General features: G+C 42.8%; 1 protein-coding gene across 5 annotated transcripts in view; it reads right to left on the reverse strand.

Moving 5' to 3' along the window:
• The window catches only part of atf2 (activating transcription factor 2), a 54,329-nt gene that overhangs the window by 12,360 nt on the left and 26,523 nt on the right, over positions 1-15,446 (reverse strand). For all 5 annotated transcript variants that reach the window (XM_077002814.1, XM_077002810.1, XM_077002812.1 and 2 more), the window contains 3 exons: positions 3,511-3,597; positions 468-635; positions 46-252 (listed from right to left, as the gene is read on the reverse strand). In XM_077002814.1, the coding sequence (XP_076858929.1) occupies positions 46-252; positions 468-635; positions 3,511-3,597 (462 nt within the window). The remainder of the gene's footprint in view (positions 1-45; positions 253-467; positions 636-3,510; positions 3,598-15,446) is intronic.

Below are 15,446 nucleotides of genomic sequence, written 5' to 3' on the forward strand. Positions count from 1 at the left end.
GTGTGTGTGTGTGTGTGTGTGCATGTGTGTTTAAGGTGTGTGTACCTGCAGCTGTCCGTTCATAGAGCTCAGGTCCTCAGCCTTCTTCTCCAGACTCTGCACCCACACTTTCCTCTTCTGTCTGCACCGCGACGCTGCTGCTCTGTTCCTCTCCAGAAACTTCCGTCTCTTCTCGTCGGGGTCCTCGTTGGTCGACCTGCGCCGCCGCCCACCAGTACTGGGCGTGTGCTGAGCAGGAGGAGCTGGCGATGCCTGCAAAACACACACACACACACACACACACACACACACACACACACACACACACACACACACACACACACACACACACACACACACACACACACACACACACACACACAGCAGTTTTAGCATGATACTGCTGTTAATACAATAGTGCTAAGACTAGCCTCGCGAAAGTCTTTAGCCACATCACTGACACACACACGCACAGCTGTACAACTCACGGGTGTTTCTGTGGTTGACGTGGCTGGCTGTTGTAGTGACTGTGGGTGTGTCTCCTCGGCTGGAGGCGGGGCTGGGGGTGGGGTCTGGCTGGCAGCTCTGCTCTGGATGTCCCCTGCATCTCCGTTGGTTACTTGAGGGAGCTGCTGACTGAGAGCTGCCTTCAGTTTCTGCATGTGGATGAGGTCAGAAGATAAGGGCAGGTAGAGTGACAGGTGAAGAGACCAATCAATGGGACCATCTCTTCCATACAATATTGCCAGTAATAGACACCACTGAGAACTGTTTATATTGAAAACTGCATTAAAGCACCAATTTAGCAAATCATCACAAAAATGTCAATGGCAATTAGCCAAGCAATAATTCTTCTATTCGTTAATAATAAAAACTTTCAGATGAGTATGCAACTTGCAACAGGTCATCCTTATAAAGTGAACTTCGCTTCTGCTAAGGTAAAGTGTCAAGAATTTACAACTTACTCAGAACTCACAGTTCATCTTAAAGTATTAACTTTGTTGGGCTCACTGATCTGCACAGCTCATTTTGTCCACTGCATTAAAAATCACCTGACGGCAAAAATGTTTGTCTAGCAGTTGCCACACACACTTCCGTCCTTTTAACTAAACTGCGGCTCTAATGGCACCTCTCATAAGTCAGGGCTAAACCACATTAGACAGAGGCAGGTACTGGAGATTAGAATAATTAGCACCCAGAGAAAGTGGGAGGCAGAGACTAAAACAACATATTCATCACTACTAAAAACAGATGCTTCCCTGCGGCCTGTTCCCAAGGAGGAAGAGCTGTCGTAGCTAATTCCCTATTCCCCCGAGACGCCCGTGATTCTCTTCTGTCAGGGAAATCTCTCTCTGGGCCCGGCGTAGTGCTGTGTAGCATGACGACCGGGGCGCCAGCCAGCCCCGTTCCCTAGCTCCGCCTCCCATCGAGCCCGTCACGCAGTCCCTACAGCCGTCTAACGATCACGTCAACGCTCGCGTGCCTAGCGACGGCCAACACCCACCCGTCGGCCAGACACGTCTGTCTTCGCGTGGTTGTTCGCCAGCGCCGTACTACGAACCGTCGCCCTGATGAAAGGGCAAGGAGGAAGCGGCAAAGCCACCCCAAAACAACAACAACAACAACAACAACAACAACAACAAAACACAGGCAAAGGTGTCTCGTAACAAATGCAACCGCAGCAGGTGAACAATGCAAGTGAGGGTGTGGGGAGAGAAGAGAGATTCATTTACATGGAAAAACAGGGGGAGAACATTCTTTTAACAGCTACCTTTGCCAGACCAATCTATCTAGCAAATTAGCTTGTACTATAACAACCTTCCAGAACTCCCCTCCCTGAGAAACATTATTCTCCTAGAACGGTTCATGGAATGGAGATGGAGAGAAGGAGTGAGAGAGAGAGAGAGAGAAAGAAAGAAAGAAAGAGTGAGTGAGAGAGAGAGAGAAGACCGATTCATATTTCATATCTGCCACAGGAACCTCATCAGTGCAATAACCCTCCATCTCAGGGGTGTTATCCAACCATCTGCTACTATATTACTTATCTTTATTTTGCAACTAATTAACAGCATAATCTTCTAAATTCAGCAAGTTAATTATCATTATTGTGGTCTTTGCAGCATCATCAGTCCTTGTAAAGTGCCGTGTCTGTGTGTCTTGGGAGGAGAGGAGAGAGAGGGATGGAGGGAAATGGGGATGGAGGGATGGTGAAAGGGAGGGGCAGACTAAGAGAGAGGTCTGTTTTCCTGATGTGGGCTCATTAGATGCTTTCTGAAGAGCTGGGTTGAAGAGAATCGTGTGTGTGTGTGTGTGTGTGTGTGTGTGTGTGTGTGTGTGTGGGCCTGATGCTAGGGGGCCATTACAATGTATGTAAGAGTGACTGCTCTGCTGGTTCAAGCCCTTGTCTAGCATGTACGTCTGAGCTTGTACTTGTGCCAGGGTGAGTGTTATGGTGATAAGAGAATTGGTGTGTGTGTGTGTGTGTGTGTGTGTGTGTGTGTGTGTGTGTGTGTGTGTGTGGACGTTGTACAGGGTCAGGGTGGATTCTGCTGAACAAAAGGTTCCATGCAGAGCGAGGTGACTTAATGTGCCTTTCTGAGCGTATGCCAACTGCCCTCCTCTCCGCGGTTGCCCTCAACCACAACCCGCTGAGCGCAGCACTGTATGCGCGTTTGTCATCTCTGACACGCATGCAGACATACATACACACACTACACGCACAGCCCTATGACGGACAGCGCTGGGTCCCACCCTTTGGCCCCACCCCCCCACCCCTGCCCCGCCCATGTCTGGACGAACAGCACGCTGTGAACATTTACAGCAGAGTGATCAACACTTCATCACCGCACCGCGTTCATCCCCAACACAGCCCTGTCTAACGCTGCTGAACGCCTCACCATGTCAGAACAGGGCACAAATACGGAAACCGTCACCTCGTAGGCAGTGCACCACAGAATGGTCAAATAAAATCATAAAAGCTTTCGAAAAATTATAAAAGAAATAAGAAATCATTAAAAATCATTCTTAATATGCATCATTGGACAATATTTCTATTTCTTCTGCACCATTTCTGTTTGCACACATGAAACAACGTGAATATATATATTACACACACACACACACATACACACAATGTGCGTGTGTGTGTGCATGTGTGTTTGTGTAATCACAGATACTGTGATTACACTGATTTTCTTACAACTACTCAGAGGAATAATTACACAATACCACAGTGACAAAGACATGTGCTTTTCTCTACATTTCTTTGTCTACAACAGAAAGATCCAATTTTTTAACCAGTGCCCTCTAGTGCTGGAATAAATGAACTACAGTTTTTACTAATAAAAGATTGTGTATATGTTGTGTATAGAAAATAAATTATTCCTTAGTTTACTGATTATTTTTACACATTCAGAAACGTGAAAATTCTTATGATCAAAAGTCCTTTTCTATATAGAATGAGTGGACAGCTCAGAAAGACAAGCTGACAGATTAAACCTGTAAATTAATATGAAAATAAGCATAGATTACCATCTTTGCTTCTGATTGGACAGGTTGTGGAGAGGAGGGGCCAGGGATTCCGGGAACATTAGGCACTACGGTGACTGGTCGTACAAGCTGAGACAGAACACATATAGAAATACATATAGAGAAAAGAAGAGAAGACAAAATTAGTCTCCCTGAAGACATGTCTTACATTCCCACGCGCTCACTGTCCTCTCCTCACACACACAAGTGCTTACACAGGCACGCACACAAGATGAGTAGCAGGCACGCTAGCTAGCCCCATAGCTCAGCCTCATTAGGCTGACTGCCTGGTATTTGCAGGAAGCAAAATCACACAAAGATATAGCTGCAAAGGACTCCTGTCCACCCCACCCTCCACCCCCACCACAAACACCGAGCTATACAGGTTTAGAGTGCGAGAGAGAGAGCAAGAGAGAGAGAAAGAGAGAGAGAGAGAGAGAGAGAGAGAGAGAGAGAGAGAGATCCATTAGCAAAGTGAGGGATAAGAAAGATACAGGCCTCTGGGACATAATCATGTGCTGCTCAGTGCACCACGCTGGCAGTTACTCTCTCTCTCTCTCTCCCTCTCTTTCTCACACACACACGCGCACACACACACACAAGGGCTCTCTGAGGGTGGAAAGACACGTGGGTACTTAAACATCCCTCACATGTCGTAATAAGGGCCTGGCTGCCACCAACACCCCCTTCCTACATCCAGCCAGTGCGTGTAGATATAAATCAAAGGAGAATATGCATGTGGTACATCTGTGATATAGCTGCTGGCTGTGCATACAAGGACAGTGAACATGTCAGAGCGCCACAGCAGTGTGCAAGGGCCAGAGTGAATAAGAGCCCATTATGGAGGGACTGTGTCTGTGTTCTCTTTCTCTCTCTCTCTCCCTTCCCCTCTTTTTATTGCTGTGACATACAACTGCCCTTTCCTAAGGTCCATTAGTCCTCCCATTCCCCCTCTCCATGCCAACAAGGCAGAGCCAGAAGAGTAAATACTGCTCTGTCTTTAGTGCCACTCAGTCTGAATTCCACGCCACTCTATCGGACAGGAAGTGACTTTCAAACATTTAAACATCCAACAGAAGAGCCTTTTTTCTTCTGGACAACGTTAATTAAAACAGGACTTTTACTTGAAATTTATGAAAATACTTTCGAATAGTAACATTCTTTCTAACAACCTCAGAGATACATACAGGTCTGTTAGAAAAGTTATTTGCCTGTATAAGACCTTTAAAATGTCAATATCTTAAATATAGCCGCAAGCGGCGATTGGCGGGTTCACACACCAATAGGCATTTTGGCCTCAATAGGCAAAAGGAAGCCCAAAAGGTCCTTTAGACCTAAAAGTGAAAAGAAGCTGTTTGGGTTTGGCCAGTGTGTGCTCTACAGATAGAGTGTGATGACATCTGCGTGTGTCAGAAAGGGAGACACAGAAATAGCACATCTGGCTAGGGCTGCATCTATGTGAACAGTATGGGAAGGCCTGCACTTGTCTATACATGATTGGGCCTGTATATTACTGACAGAGAGAGATTGAGGGAGCCAGAGACTATGTTTTGTTATTTCACTCCTCGTACACCTAGCACGCCTAACATGACTGCCCGTGTATTCAAAGTATGAATGTAGTCTGCAAAGCCTGGCATTACATGACTGACATGACTGGCATGACTGACATAACTGGCATGACTGTAATGATTTGATGATTTGACTGACATGACTGATATGACTGGACTGAAATGATTGGCATGACATGACTTACATGACTGGCATGACTGACATGACTAATGTAACTGACATCACTGGCATGACTGACATATACTATACATATACTATAGATATGCATACAAACTTTACATACATTTAGGTAGAAGTGTGTGTGTGTGTGTGGTAGTGTATGTACTCAAACTATGACAACATATACTAATACATACATACATAAGTATACATAGAAACTATACATACATATAGGTATAAAGGTGTGTGTGTCTGTGTGTTTGTGTGAGAGAGAGACAAAAAAGAAGCCAAATATCAGTTTGTATAAGCATGTGTTAGTCACTGAGATATGGGTGGGTATGGCTAGGGAAGTGTCATTGTGAATGCTATAGGAAGGCCTGCTTGCGCCTGTATGTGTGTGTGCCTGGTTAATAGACACAGAGAGATCTAGGTAGCCAGAGCAATGTTTACTTAGGGCACAGAGATGGGAGGGGGAATGTGGGTGAGAGTGTGAGAGAGACTGAGTGTGTGAGATTCAGCTTGCGTGCGTGTGAGAAGGAGAAGGTGACAGAGGGACTTTACATGCATTTTTATGCATTGTATATAATACTGCACTGTAGAGCCATACGATAACCGATTTAGATGAAACTTGACAAATTTGTTCAGGATGGGATTCTGAATGGGCTTGTGCATTTTGGTCAGAATTGGATAAGATATGAAAGAGCTTTAAGAATATGAATATTGTATGTATCGATGCTGTCCATTAAAAAAATATTTAGCACGTATAAGTGTCCTCAAATCCAAAATCTTTGGATTGTTTTTTGATTTCACACTCTGTAGAGTATTATAAGACTTTGCTTGACATGATAGTATGAAAATCCTAGGAGCAGTATGAAAAGTGATGATTTCAAACTATTATTAACTGTAAATAAACTGTGCATTTTTTAATAGGACATGTAATGGGAAAGTTGTTCGCATTACTGCAAGGAATCAAAAGAGTCCAATTGCATGTTCCCAAGTGGAATTATGTAGGGGATATACTTGCTTTTTTTGCAATAGCGCCCCCCAGTGGCCAATCGACACCCGGCTGGATTATGTCATAGAGGGTGTGCACTTGTCCACACCCAAGATGTTTCGTGCAAATCGACCAATGGTAAGCCTGTCCAACGCGTGCCGATCACTGATTGGCCGATTACGTCAGCCATTTTGGAAGTATGGCATGTCTGCTTTAGGACCTGGTTCCCAGAGGCCCATAGATGATGTCTGCCAAGTTTCATGTGGATCAGCCAATCTGAGTGCATGGGGCAAATTTTTGCATGTTATAGCGCCCCCTAGCAGGTGAGGTATGGCAACCTCTGCGAGCTGCCCCAGACCCTCACAGGGAAGCTGTCTGTGAAGTGCCATCTCATTACATGCAAGTTTTCTTAAGTTAGAGCTCCATATGTGCAAAATTTACTATTGAATTTACGCCCCCTCATTTGATTGGCTTATACTGACTAGGTAGTGAAGAAATTAGCATTTTTGTTGGATACATTTTAAAGTTCAGACTCTTCTGAACGTTTTGATACCACATATGTGCATGTATGTGAAAAATCCAGGGACTAGTTCGCGCTCAAAGATGTGTGTGATTTTGCACATTATGCAAATTAACTCGAAATCTAAGTGGGCGGAGCTAAAGGGTCCTAGAGGCTTTTTTGTTTGGTTTGAGCCAAGGAATCCATCAGAAGTGGAATTTCGTTTCTATGACCTACGGTGTAGGAGATATGGACCAAAACGCAAAATGCTGCGCTATAGCGCCACCATCAGGCCAATGTGGGTCATTGTCTGGGTTTCCCTCATTGCACCTCTGGTGCACCTGTCTGACAAGTTTGGTGTTTCTGGGCCTTACGGTCTAGGCTGCAGTATGCGTTTTACAGCCTGAAAAATAATAATAATAAGAAGAAATATAGCCGCAAGCGGCAATTACGGGGTCCAAGCGCAGGGTATGGGCACCATCTGGCACGCCTGAGATGCGTAAGCATGTGTGTGTAATCACTGGGTAGGTATGGGTGAAGCAATGTGTATATGAAACCTATAGGTAGGCCATTGCATGTGTGTGCATGTGTAAGAAAGATGTAGGGTTAATTCAGGAAATTTTAGTATAGCGCCACCTAGTGGTGCAATTCCCGTCATACTTTGATATGTATTAGAGGGTGTGTAGATGAACATAATATGTGAGTTTCATGTCGATTGGCATATGATAAGCTTGTGAAATGTGAACTGAAAGCTGATTGGTCGATAGCGGCGGCCATATTGGACATATGATGGTGCAGGTCAAGGACCTGTGTCATAGGTGCATATAGATGATGCGTACCAAGTTTGGAGTTATTTGGCCAATCGGTGTGGGCAGGAGAGTTTTTTGGCCGTTATAGCGCCACCTAGGTGTGCATGTCTGCCAAAATGTATGTGCCGGTCTAGACACCCAATAGGTACATGTGTGTGAAATTTGGAGTGAATACATGAAAGTATGGCTGAGATACAGCAGAATATGTGGATTTTTGGCGAAGGAATTTTCTACGCTTGACTTGTGATGCATGTGGCCACGCCCATGTGCAGAAATGTGCACTTTGGCTCCATAACAATTAAAGTTCAGACTCTTGTGAGCGCCTGGATACCACAAATGTGCATGTATGTGAAAAATCCAGGGACTAGTACGCGCTCAAAAATGTGTGCAAATTGGCATATTATGCAAATTAGCTCGACATGTAAGGGGCGGAGCATATGGCTTCAATGGAACTTTTTTTAGATGAGCTCATGCCTGATCAGATGCAGTTTGAATTTTGTGTCTAGGACATACGGTGTAGGAGAAACACCTGTGTAAACTTTTTCATGCGTTTGTGTGCGCTATAGCGCCACCTATGGTCGTATCGGGCTGGCGTGTTGCGCCTGAGTAGCGGAGAGGAGTACTACAAGTTGGCCAAAGGAGAAGTCTGTAGGTCTTACGGTTTGGGCTGCACAACGCGTTTTAAGGCAGAAAAAAAATTGGCATATGAAAAGCTTGTGAAAGGTGTACTGAAAGCTGATTGGTCGATAGCGGCGGCCATATTGGACATATGATGGTGCAGGTCAAGGACCTGTGTCATAGGTGCATATAGATGATGCGTACCAAGTTTGGAGTTATTTGGCCAATCGGTGTGGGCAGGAGAGTTTTTTGGCCGTTATAGCGCCACCTAGATGTGCATGTCTGCCAAAATGCATGTGCAGGTCTAGACACCCAGTAGGTACATGTGTGTGAAATTTGGTATGAATACGTGAAAGAATGCCTGAGATATAGCAGAATATGTGGATTTTTGGCGAAGGAATTTTCTACGCTTGACTTGTGATGCATGTGGCCACGCCCATGTGCAGAAATGTGCACTTTGGCTCCATAATAATTAAAGTTCAGACTCTTCTGAGCGCCTGGATATCACATATGTGCATGTATGTGAAAAATCCAGGGACTAGTACGCGCTCAAAAATGTGTGCAAATTTGCATATTATGCAAATTAGCTCGACATGTAAGGGGCGGAGCATATGGCTTCAATGGAACTTTTTTTAGATGAGCACATGCCTGATCAGATGAAGTTTACATTTTGTCTCTAGGACATACGGTTTAGGAGAAACACCAGTTTAAACTTTTTCATGCGTTTTTGTGCGCTATAGCGCCACCTATGGTCGTATCGGGCTGGCGTGTTGCGCCTGAGTAGCGGAGAGGAGTACTACAAGTTGGCCAAAGGAGAAGTCTGTAGGTCTTACGGTTTAGGCTGTACGATGCGTTTTAAGGCAGAAAAAAAATAATAATAATAAATATAGCCGCAAGCGGCGATTGGCGGGTTCACACAAAAAAAGGCAAAAAAGCCCAAAGGGTCTTTTAGACCAACAAATTGGCCTCTTGGCCTCAATAGGCAAAAAGAAGCCCAATAGGTCCTTTAGACCCAAAAGTGAATAGAAGCTGTTTGAGTGGAAAAAATGCATAAGTAAATCAATGTGACAAAACATTCAATTCAACTGAGGCACTAAAGGCCCAAAAGGATCAAAATAATGTGTATTGGCAAAATGATTCAGATCACAGAACTAAATCACATGCTGAGATCAGCTTTGTGTGCGTTTGTGTGGTGTTTCATGTGAGCAATTGTTTTCAGTCAGTTTCGGTGTTTGGCCACTAGATGGAGCCCAAGTACTATCATACTGATATCTCATTAATCTCAGTAATGCAATGACATTTTGGTGAATTAAAAGGTTCATTTTAGGTCAGGCAGTGCACTTTTGGTTATGAGATGTAATTGCAATGTTATAGACCTCATTGATCTGAATCATACAAGCCCCATTACTTGTCTGCATTCTGCATAACAAGATTGCTGCGTGAGTTTTTATGATTTCTCAGGTTTTTGGGTACTGTAGCGCCTCCGACAGGCCAATTTGAACCAAACTTGGCCTACCTCACAGGGACCTCAGTGTATAAAAGCCTTTCAAATTGGGAGTTGATCACTTACATGGTTTATGAGTTATAGCAATAAAGGTCATTTATGGCATGGCCAGAAGGATATAATGGAAAAATTGCCCAATCAGACAAATAAAAATGCAACATTTTTTCCATATTTAGTTAACTACAGTGTCTACAGATTATGCCTATGCCATTTTTGCCATCATTGGATCAAATTCCTAGGACTAGTTCTTAAAGAGCTATTTTCAAACAATTGATGAATGTGACAAAAGTATGCATTTTTTAATAGGACTTGTAATTGCAAAGTTGTCAGGTCTACTGCAAGGTATAAAAAGAAACAAGTTGCATGTTCCTAAGTGAAAATTTGGAGGAGTTATGCATGATTTTCACAAATAGCGCCACCTAGTGGCCAAATGTTTCAACACTGCACAGTATGACACATAGTCCTGGGATATGCACAGTGATGAGGTTTCATGTTGATTGGCAAATGGTAAGTCTGTCAAATGGCCAATTAATTCAAATTAAAATTAATTGGCTCATGGCGGCCATGTTTTTTGAGTGATGATGTCATCATTGTGTGTGTTGATATCACTTGGGCCCCTGATGATGCCTGTAAAGTTTGGGCTTGATGTGACTAATGGTTTCTGAGAAACAGTTTTTCCCATGTTATAGCGCCCCCTATTGGACAATCGTGGCCAGCTTTGACCTCTGACCTTTCAGTCATGTGCTCTAACAACTGATAAATTTTCATGAAGAAAGGTCAAAGCATTGCTGAGATATAGCTACTGAAGTAAATTTGGCCACGCCTCAGAGCTATTGATTGACATGTGACAACCAGACTGTATACCCATGTCACAGTTTTGTTGATATTCCTTGATAATGAGATTCTTGTGAATGTTTTGACACCAAGATTGTGGTGATCAGATGAAAAACCAGGGACTAGTATAAAAAAGAAGGTTTTGCATATTATGCTAATTAGCAAAAAATCTAAGTAGGCGGAGCTTAATCGTTTTTGTACCATTCTTTTTGGCTTGAGCCAAGGAATCCATCAGAAGTGGAATTTTCTTTCTAGGACCTACGGTGTGGGAGATATGGGCCAAAATGCAAAAAACTGTGCTATAGCGCCACCATCAGGCCAATTTAGGCCTCTGTACTTAAGCGTGGTCCTGCAAAGAGACTACACCATCCTGCCAACTTTGGTGTTTCTGGGCCTTACGGTCTAGGCTGCAGTATGCGTTTCATGCGGAGAAAAATAATAATAATAAGAAAAACCCGAGCAATTACAATAGGTTTCCCACACTACGTGTGTGAACCCTAATAATAATAATAATAAATATAGCCGCAAGCGGCGATTGGCGGGTTCACACACAAATAGGCATATTTTGGCCTCAATAGGCAAAAGGAAGCCCAAAAGGTCCTTTAGACCTAAAAGTGAAAAGAAGCTGTTTGGGTTTGGCCAGTGTGTGCTCTACAGATAGTGTGTGATGACATCTGCGTGTGTCAGAAAGGGAGACACAGAAATAGCACATCTGGCTAGGGCTGCATCTATGTGAACAATATAGGAAGGCCTATATTGTGTCTATACATGATTGGGCCTGTATATTACAGACAGAGAGAGATTGAGGGTGCCAGAGACTATGCTTTGTTAATTCACTCCTTGCACACCTTGCACGCCTAACATGACTGCCCGTGTATTCAAAGTATGAATGTAGTCTGCAAAGCCTGGCATTACATGACTGACATGACTGGCATGACTGACATAACTGATATGACTGAAATGACATCACTGGCATGATGAACAAAAGTAATATGACTGATATGACTGACATAACTGGAATGAGTGACATGACTGGCATGACTGTAATGACATGACTGATATGACTGACATGACTTATGTCTGACATGACTGGACTGACATGACTGATATGACTGGACTGAAATGACTGACATGACTGGACTGACATGACTGTTATGACTGGACAGATATGCATACAAACTATACATACATTTAGGTAGAAGTGTGTGTGTGTGTGTGTGTGTGTGTGTGTGGTAGTGTATGTACTGAAACTATGACAACATATACTAATACATACATACATAAGTATACATAGAAACTATACATACATATAGGTATAAAGGTGTGTGTGTCTGTGTGTTTGTGTGAGAGAGAGAGACAAAAAAGAAGCCAAATATCAGTTTGTATGAGCATGTGTTAGTCACTGAGATATGGGTGGGTATGGCTAGGGAAGTGTCATTGTGAATGCTATAGGAAGGCCTGCTTGTGCCTGTATGTGTGTGTGCCTGGTTAATAGACACAGAGAGATCTAGGTAGCCAGAGCAATGTTTACTTAGGGCACAGAGATGGGAGGGGGAATGTGGGTGAGAGTGTGAGAGAGACTGAGAGTGTGAGTTTCAGCTTGCGTGCGTGTGAGAAGGAGAAGGTGACAGAGGGACTTTACATGCATTCTTATGCATTGTATATAATACTGCACTGTAGAGCCATACGATAACCGATTTAGATGAAACTTGACAAATTTGTTCAGGATGGGATTCTGAATGGGCTTGTGCATTTTGGTCAGAATTGGGTAAAATATGAAAGAGCTTTAAGAATATGAATATTATATGTATCGATGCTGTCCATTAAAAAAATATTTAGCAGGTATAAGTGTCCTCAAATTCAAAATCTTTGGATTGTTTTTTGATTTCACACTCTGTAGAGTATTATAAGACTTTGCTTGACATGATAGTATGAAAATCCTAGGAGGAGTATGAAAAATGATGATTTCAAACTATTATTAACTGTAAATAAACTGTGCATTTTTTAATAGGACATGTAATGGGAAAGTTGTTCGCACTACTGCAAGGAATCAAAAGAGTCCAATTGCATGTTCCCAAGTGGAATTATGTAGGGGATACACTTGCTTTTTTTGCAATAGCGCCCCCCAGTGGCCAATCGACACCCGGCTGGATTATGTCATAGGGGGCGTGCACTTGTTCACACCCAAGAGGTTTCGTGCAGATCGACCAATGGTAAGCCTGTCAAACGCGTGCCGATCACTGATTGGCCGATTACGTCAGCCATTTTGGAAGTATGGCATGTCTGCTTTAGGACCTGGTTTCCAGAGGCCCATAGATGATGTCTGTCAAGTTTCATGTGGATCAGCCAATCTGAGTGCATGGGGCAAATTTTTGCATGTTATAGCGCCCCCTAGCAGGTGAGGTATGGCAACCACTGCGAGCTGCCCCAGACCCTCACACGGAAGCTGTCTGTGAAGTGCCATCTCATTACATGCAAGTTTTCTTAAGTTAGAGTTCCATATGTGCAAAATTTACTATTGAATTTACGCCCCCTCATTTGATTGGCTTATACTGACTAGGTAGTGAAGAAATTAGCATTTTTGTTGGATACATTTTAAAGTTCAGACTCTTCTGAACGTTTTGATACCACATATGTGCACGTATGTGAAAAATCCAGGGACTAGTTCGCGCTCAAAGATGTGTGTGATTTTGCACATTATGCAAATTAACTCGAAATCTAAGTGGGCGGAGCTTAATGGTTGTATATTAATTGTCCTATTGAATTTAGTCAAGGAATGCATAGGAACTGGAATTTTGGTTCTAGGACCTACGGTGTAGGAGATATGGACAAAAAGTCAATATGGTCTGCTATAGCGCCACCATCAGGCCAATTTGGGGTCCCTGTATGGGAATCTGGTCCTTGGAGGTAACTGAACCTTTTTGCCAAGATTGGGTTTTCTAGGCATTACGGTCTAGGCTGCACGATGCATTTTATGTCAAAAAATGGGCAAAAGAATAAGAAAAATAAGAAAAATACCAGCAATTACAATAGGGTTCCCACACTATGTGTGTGTGAACCCTAATAATAAATATAGCCGCAAGCGGCGATTGGCGGGTTCACACAAAAAAAGGCAAAAAAGCCCAAAGGGTCTTTTAGACCAACAAGTGATATGAAGCTACTTCAGTCCAAAAAATGGACAGATAATGTAATTTGCAAAAAATTATTCAACTGGGGCAATAAAGGCCCAAAAGATCAAAACAAAATGTATTGGCAAAAGGATTCAGATCATAGAAGTTAATCAAATGCTGTGATTAGCTTTGTCTGTGTGTGTTTGTGTGTTTTTTCATGTATGCATTAAGGGCTTTGTTGGTTGGCTTGAGCCAATGAATACAGCTGAAGTAGAATTTTGTTTCTAGGCCATACAGTGTGGAAGATATATGCAAAATAATTCAGACCATACAACTAAATCAAATGCTGAGATTAGGTTAAAAGCACTGACCCAGGGGCCTAGTCAAATAAATATACCTTTGGCTGAATTTGACTGAAGTTGTGATCATAGCAGCAGGAGAGCTCTTCTTAATGCCCCACATGTAAACCCCACTCTTTAACCCTTTTCATTTAGCTGACAAAATCTGTCACATGTGAATCTCAAACAAACCAAAGAGTGATGGCTTAGTATACAATAAAATAACACAAATATTCTTATCTTTGCCTGTTCATGATGTTCTCATCCCTACTCTGACATGTTCTCACTGTTGTGCCCTTAGTAGGGAGGCCACTAGGAATGTGTATCTAACAAGACTTTGATGATAAGTAAAGCATGCAGTTATTTAGAGGTTGTGTGTGAAATGTGAATTACATGTCTCTGTCCTCTCTTATGTCATTTCAGGATGTATAGAGGGCATGTGTTGAGAGTGTGGATGGAAAAATGAAGCTAAATATCAGATAGTGTGTTGGAAATGGCTAGAGAAATGTATATATGTAGCATATAGGAAGTCCTGTGTGAGGGTGTGTGGAAAAAAAGAAGTTAAATATCTGTATATTAGTCACTGGGTAATTGGTAGTAATGGCTAGAATTAGTGTGTATGTGAAACCTATAGGCCAGAGAGGCCTTTGTTTTTGTGAGTGCATGAGAAAGAGAGAGAGGGAGGAGGGAGAGCCCAAGGGTTGTAAAGTGTTAGAAGCATGGGGGAGTGGAGGAGGGGGGCAGCGTGTGTGAGAATGGCAAACGTGCGTGTCTTATTCAACTGAGGCAATAAAGGCCCAAAAGATCAAAATAAAATGTATTGGCAAAATGATTCAGATCATAGAAGTTAATCAAATGCTGTGATTAGCTTTGTATGTGTGTGTTTGTGTGTTTTTTCATGTATGCAGTAAGGGCTTCTTGAGGCTTTTTTGGTTAGCTTGAGCAAAGGAATACAGCTGAAGTAGAATTTTGTTTCTAGGCCATACAGTGTGGAAGATATTAGCAAAATGATTCAGACCATACAACTAAATCAAATGCTGAGATTAGGTTAAAAGCACTGACACACTGACCCAGGGGCCTACTCAAATAAATATACCTTTGGCTGAATTTGTCAGAAGTTGTGAACATAGCAGCAGGAGAGCTCTTGTTAATGCCCCACATGTAAACCCCACTCTTTAACCCTTTTCATTTAGCTGACAAAATCTGTCACATGTGAACCTCAAACAAACCAAAGAGTGATGGCTTACTATACAATAAAATAACACAATTATTCTTATCTTTGCCTGTTCATGATGTTCTCATCCCTACTCTGACATGTTCTCACTGTTGTGCCCATAGTAGGGAGGCCACTAGGAATGTGTATATAACAAGACTTTGATAAGTAAAGCATGCAGTTATATAGAGGTTGTGTGTGAAATGTGAATTACATATCTCTGTCCTCTCTTATGTCATTTCAGGATGTATAGAGGGCATGAGTTGAGAGTGTGGATGGAAAAGTGAAGCTA

This window comes from Brachyhypopomus gauderio, chromosome 4, assembly GCF_052324685.1.
Source record: "Brachyhypopomus gauderio isolate BG-103 chromosome 4, BGAUD_0.2, whole genome shotgun sequence".
Classification (NCBI taxonomy): domain Eukaryota; kingdom Metazoa; phylum Chordata; class Actinopteri; order Gymnotiformes; family Hypopomidae; genus Brachyhypopomus; species Brachyhypopomus gauderio.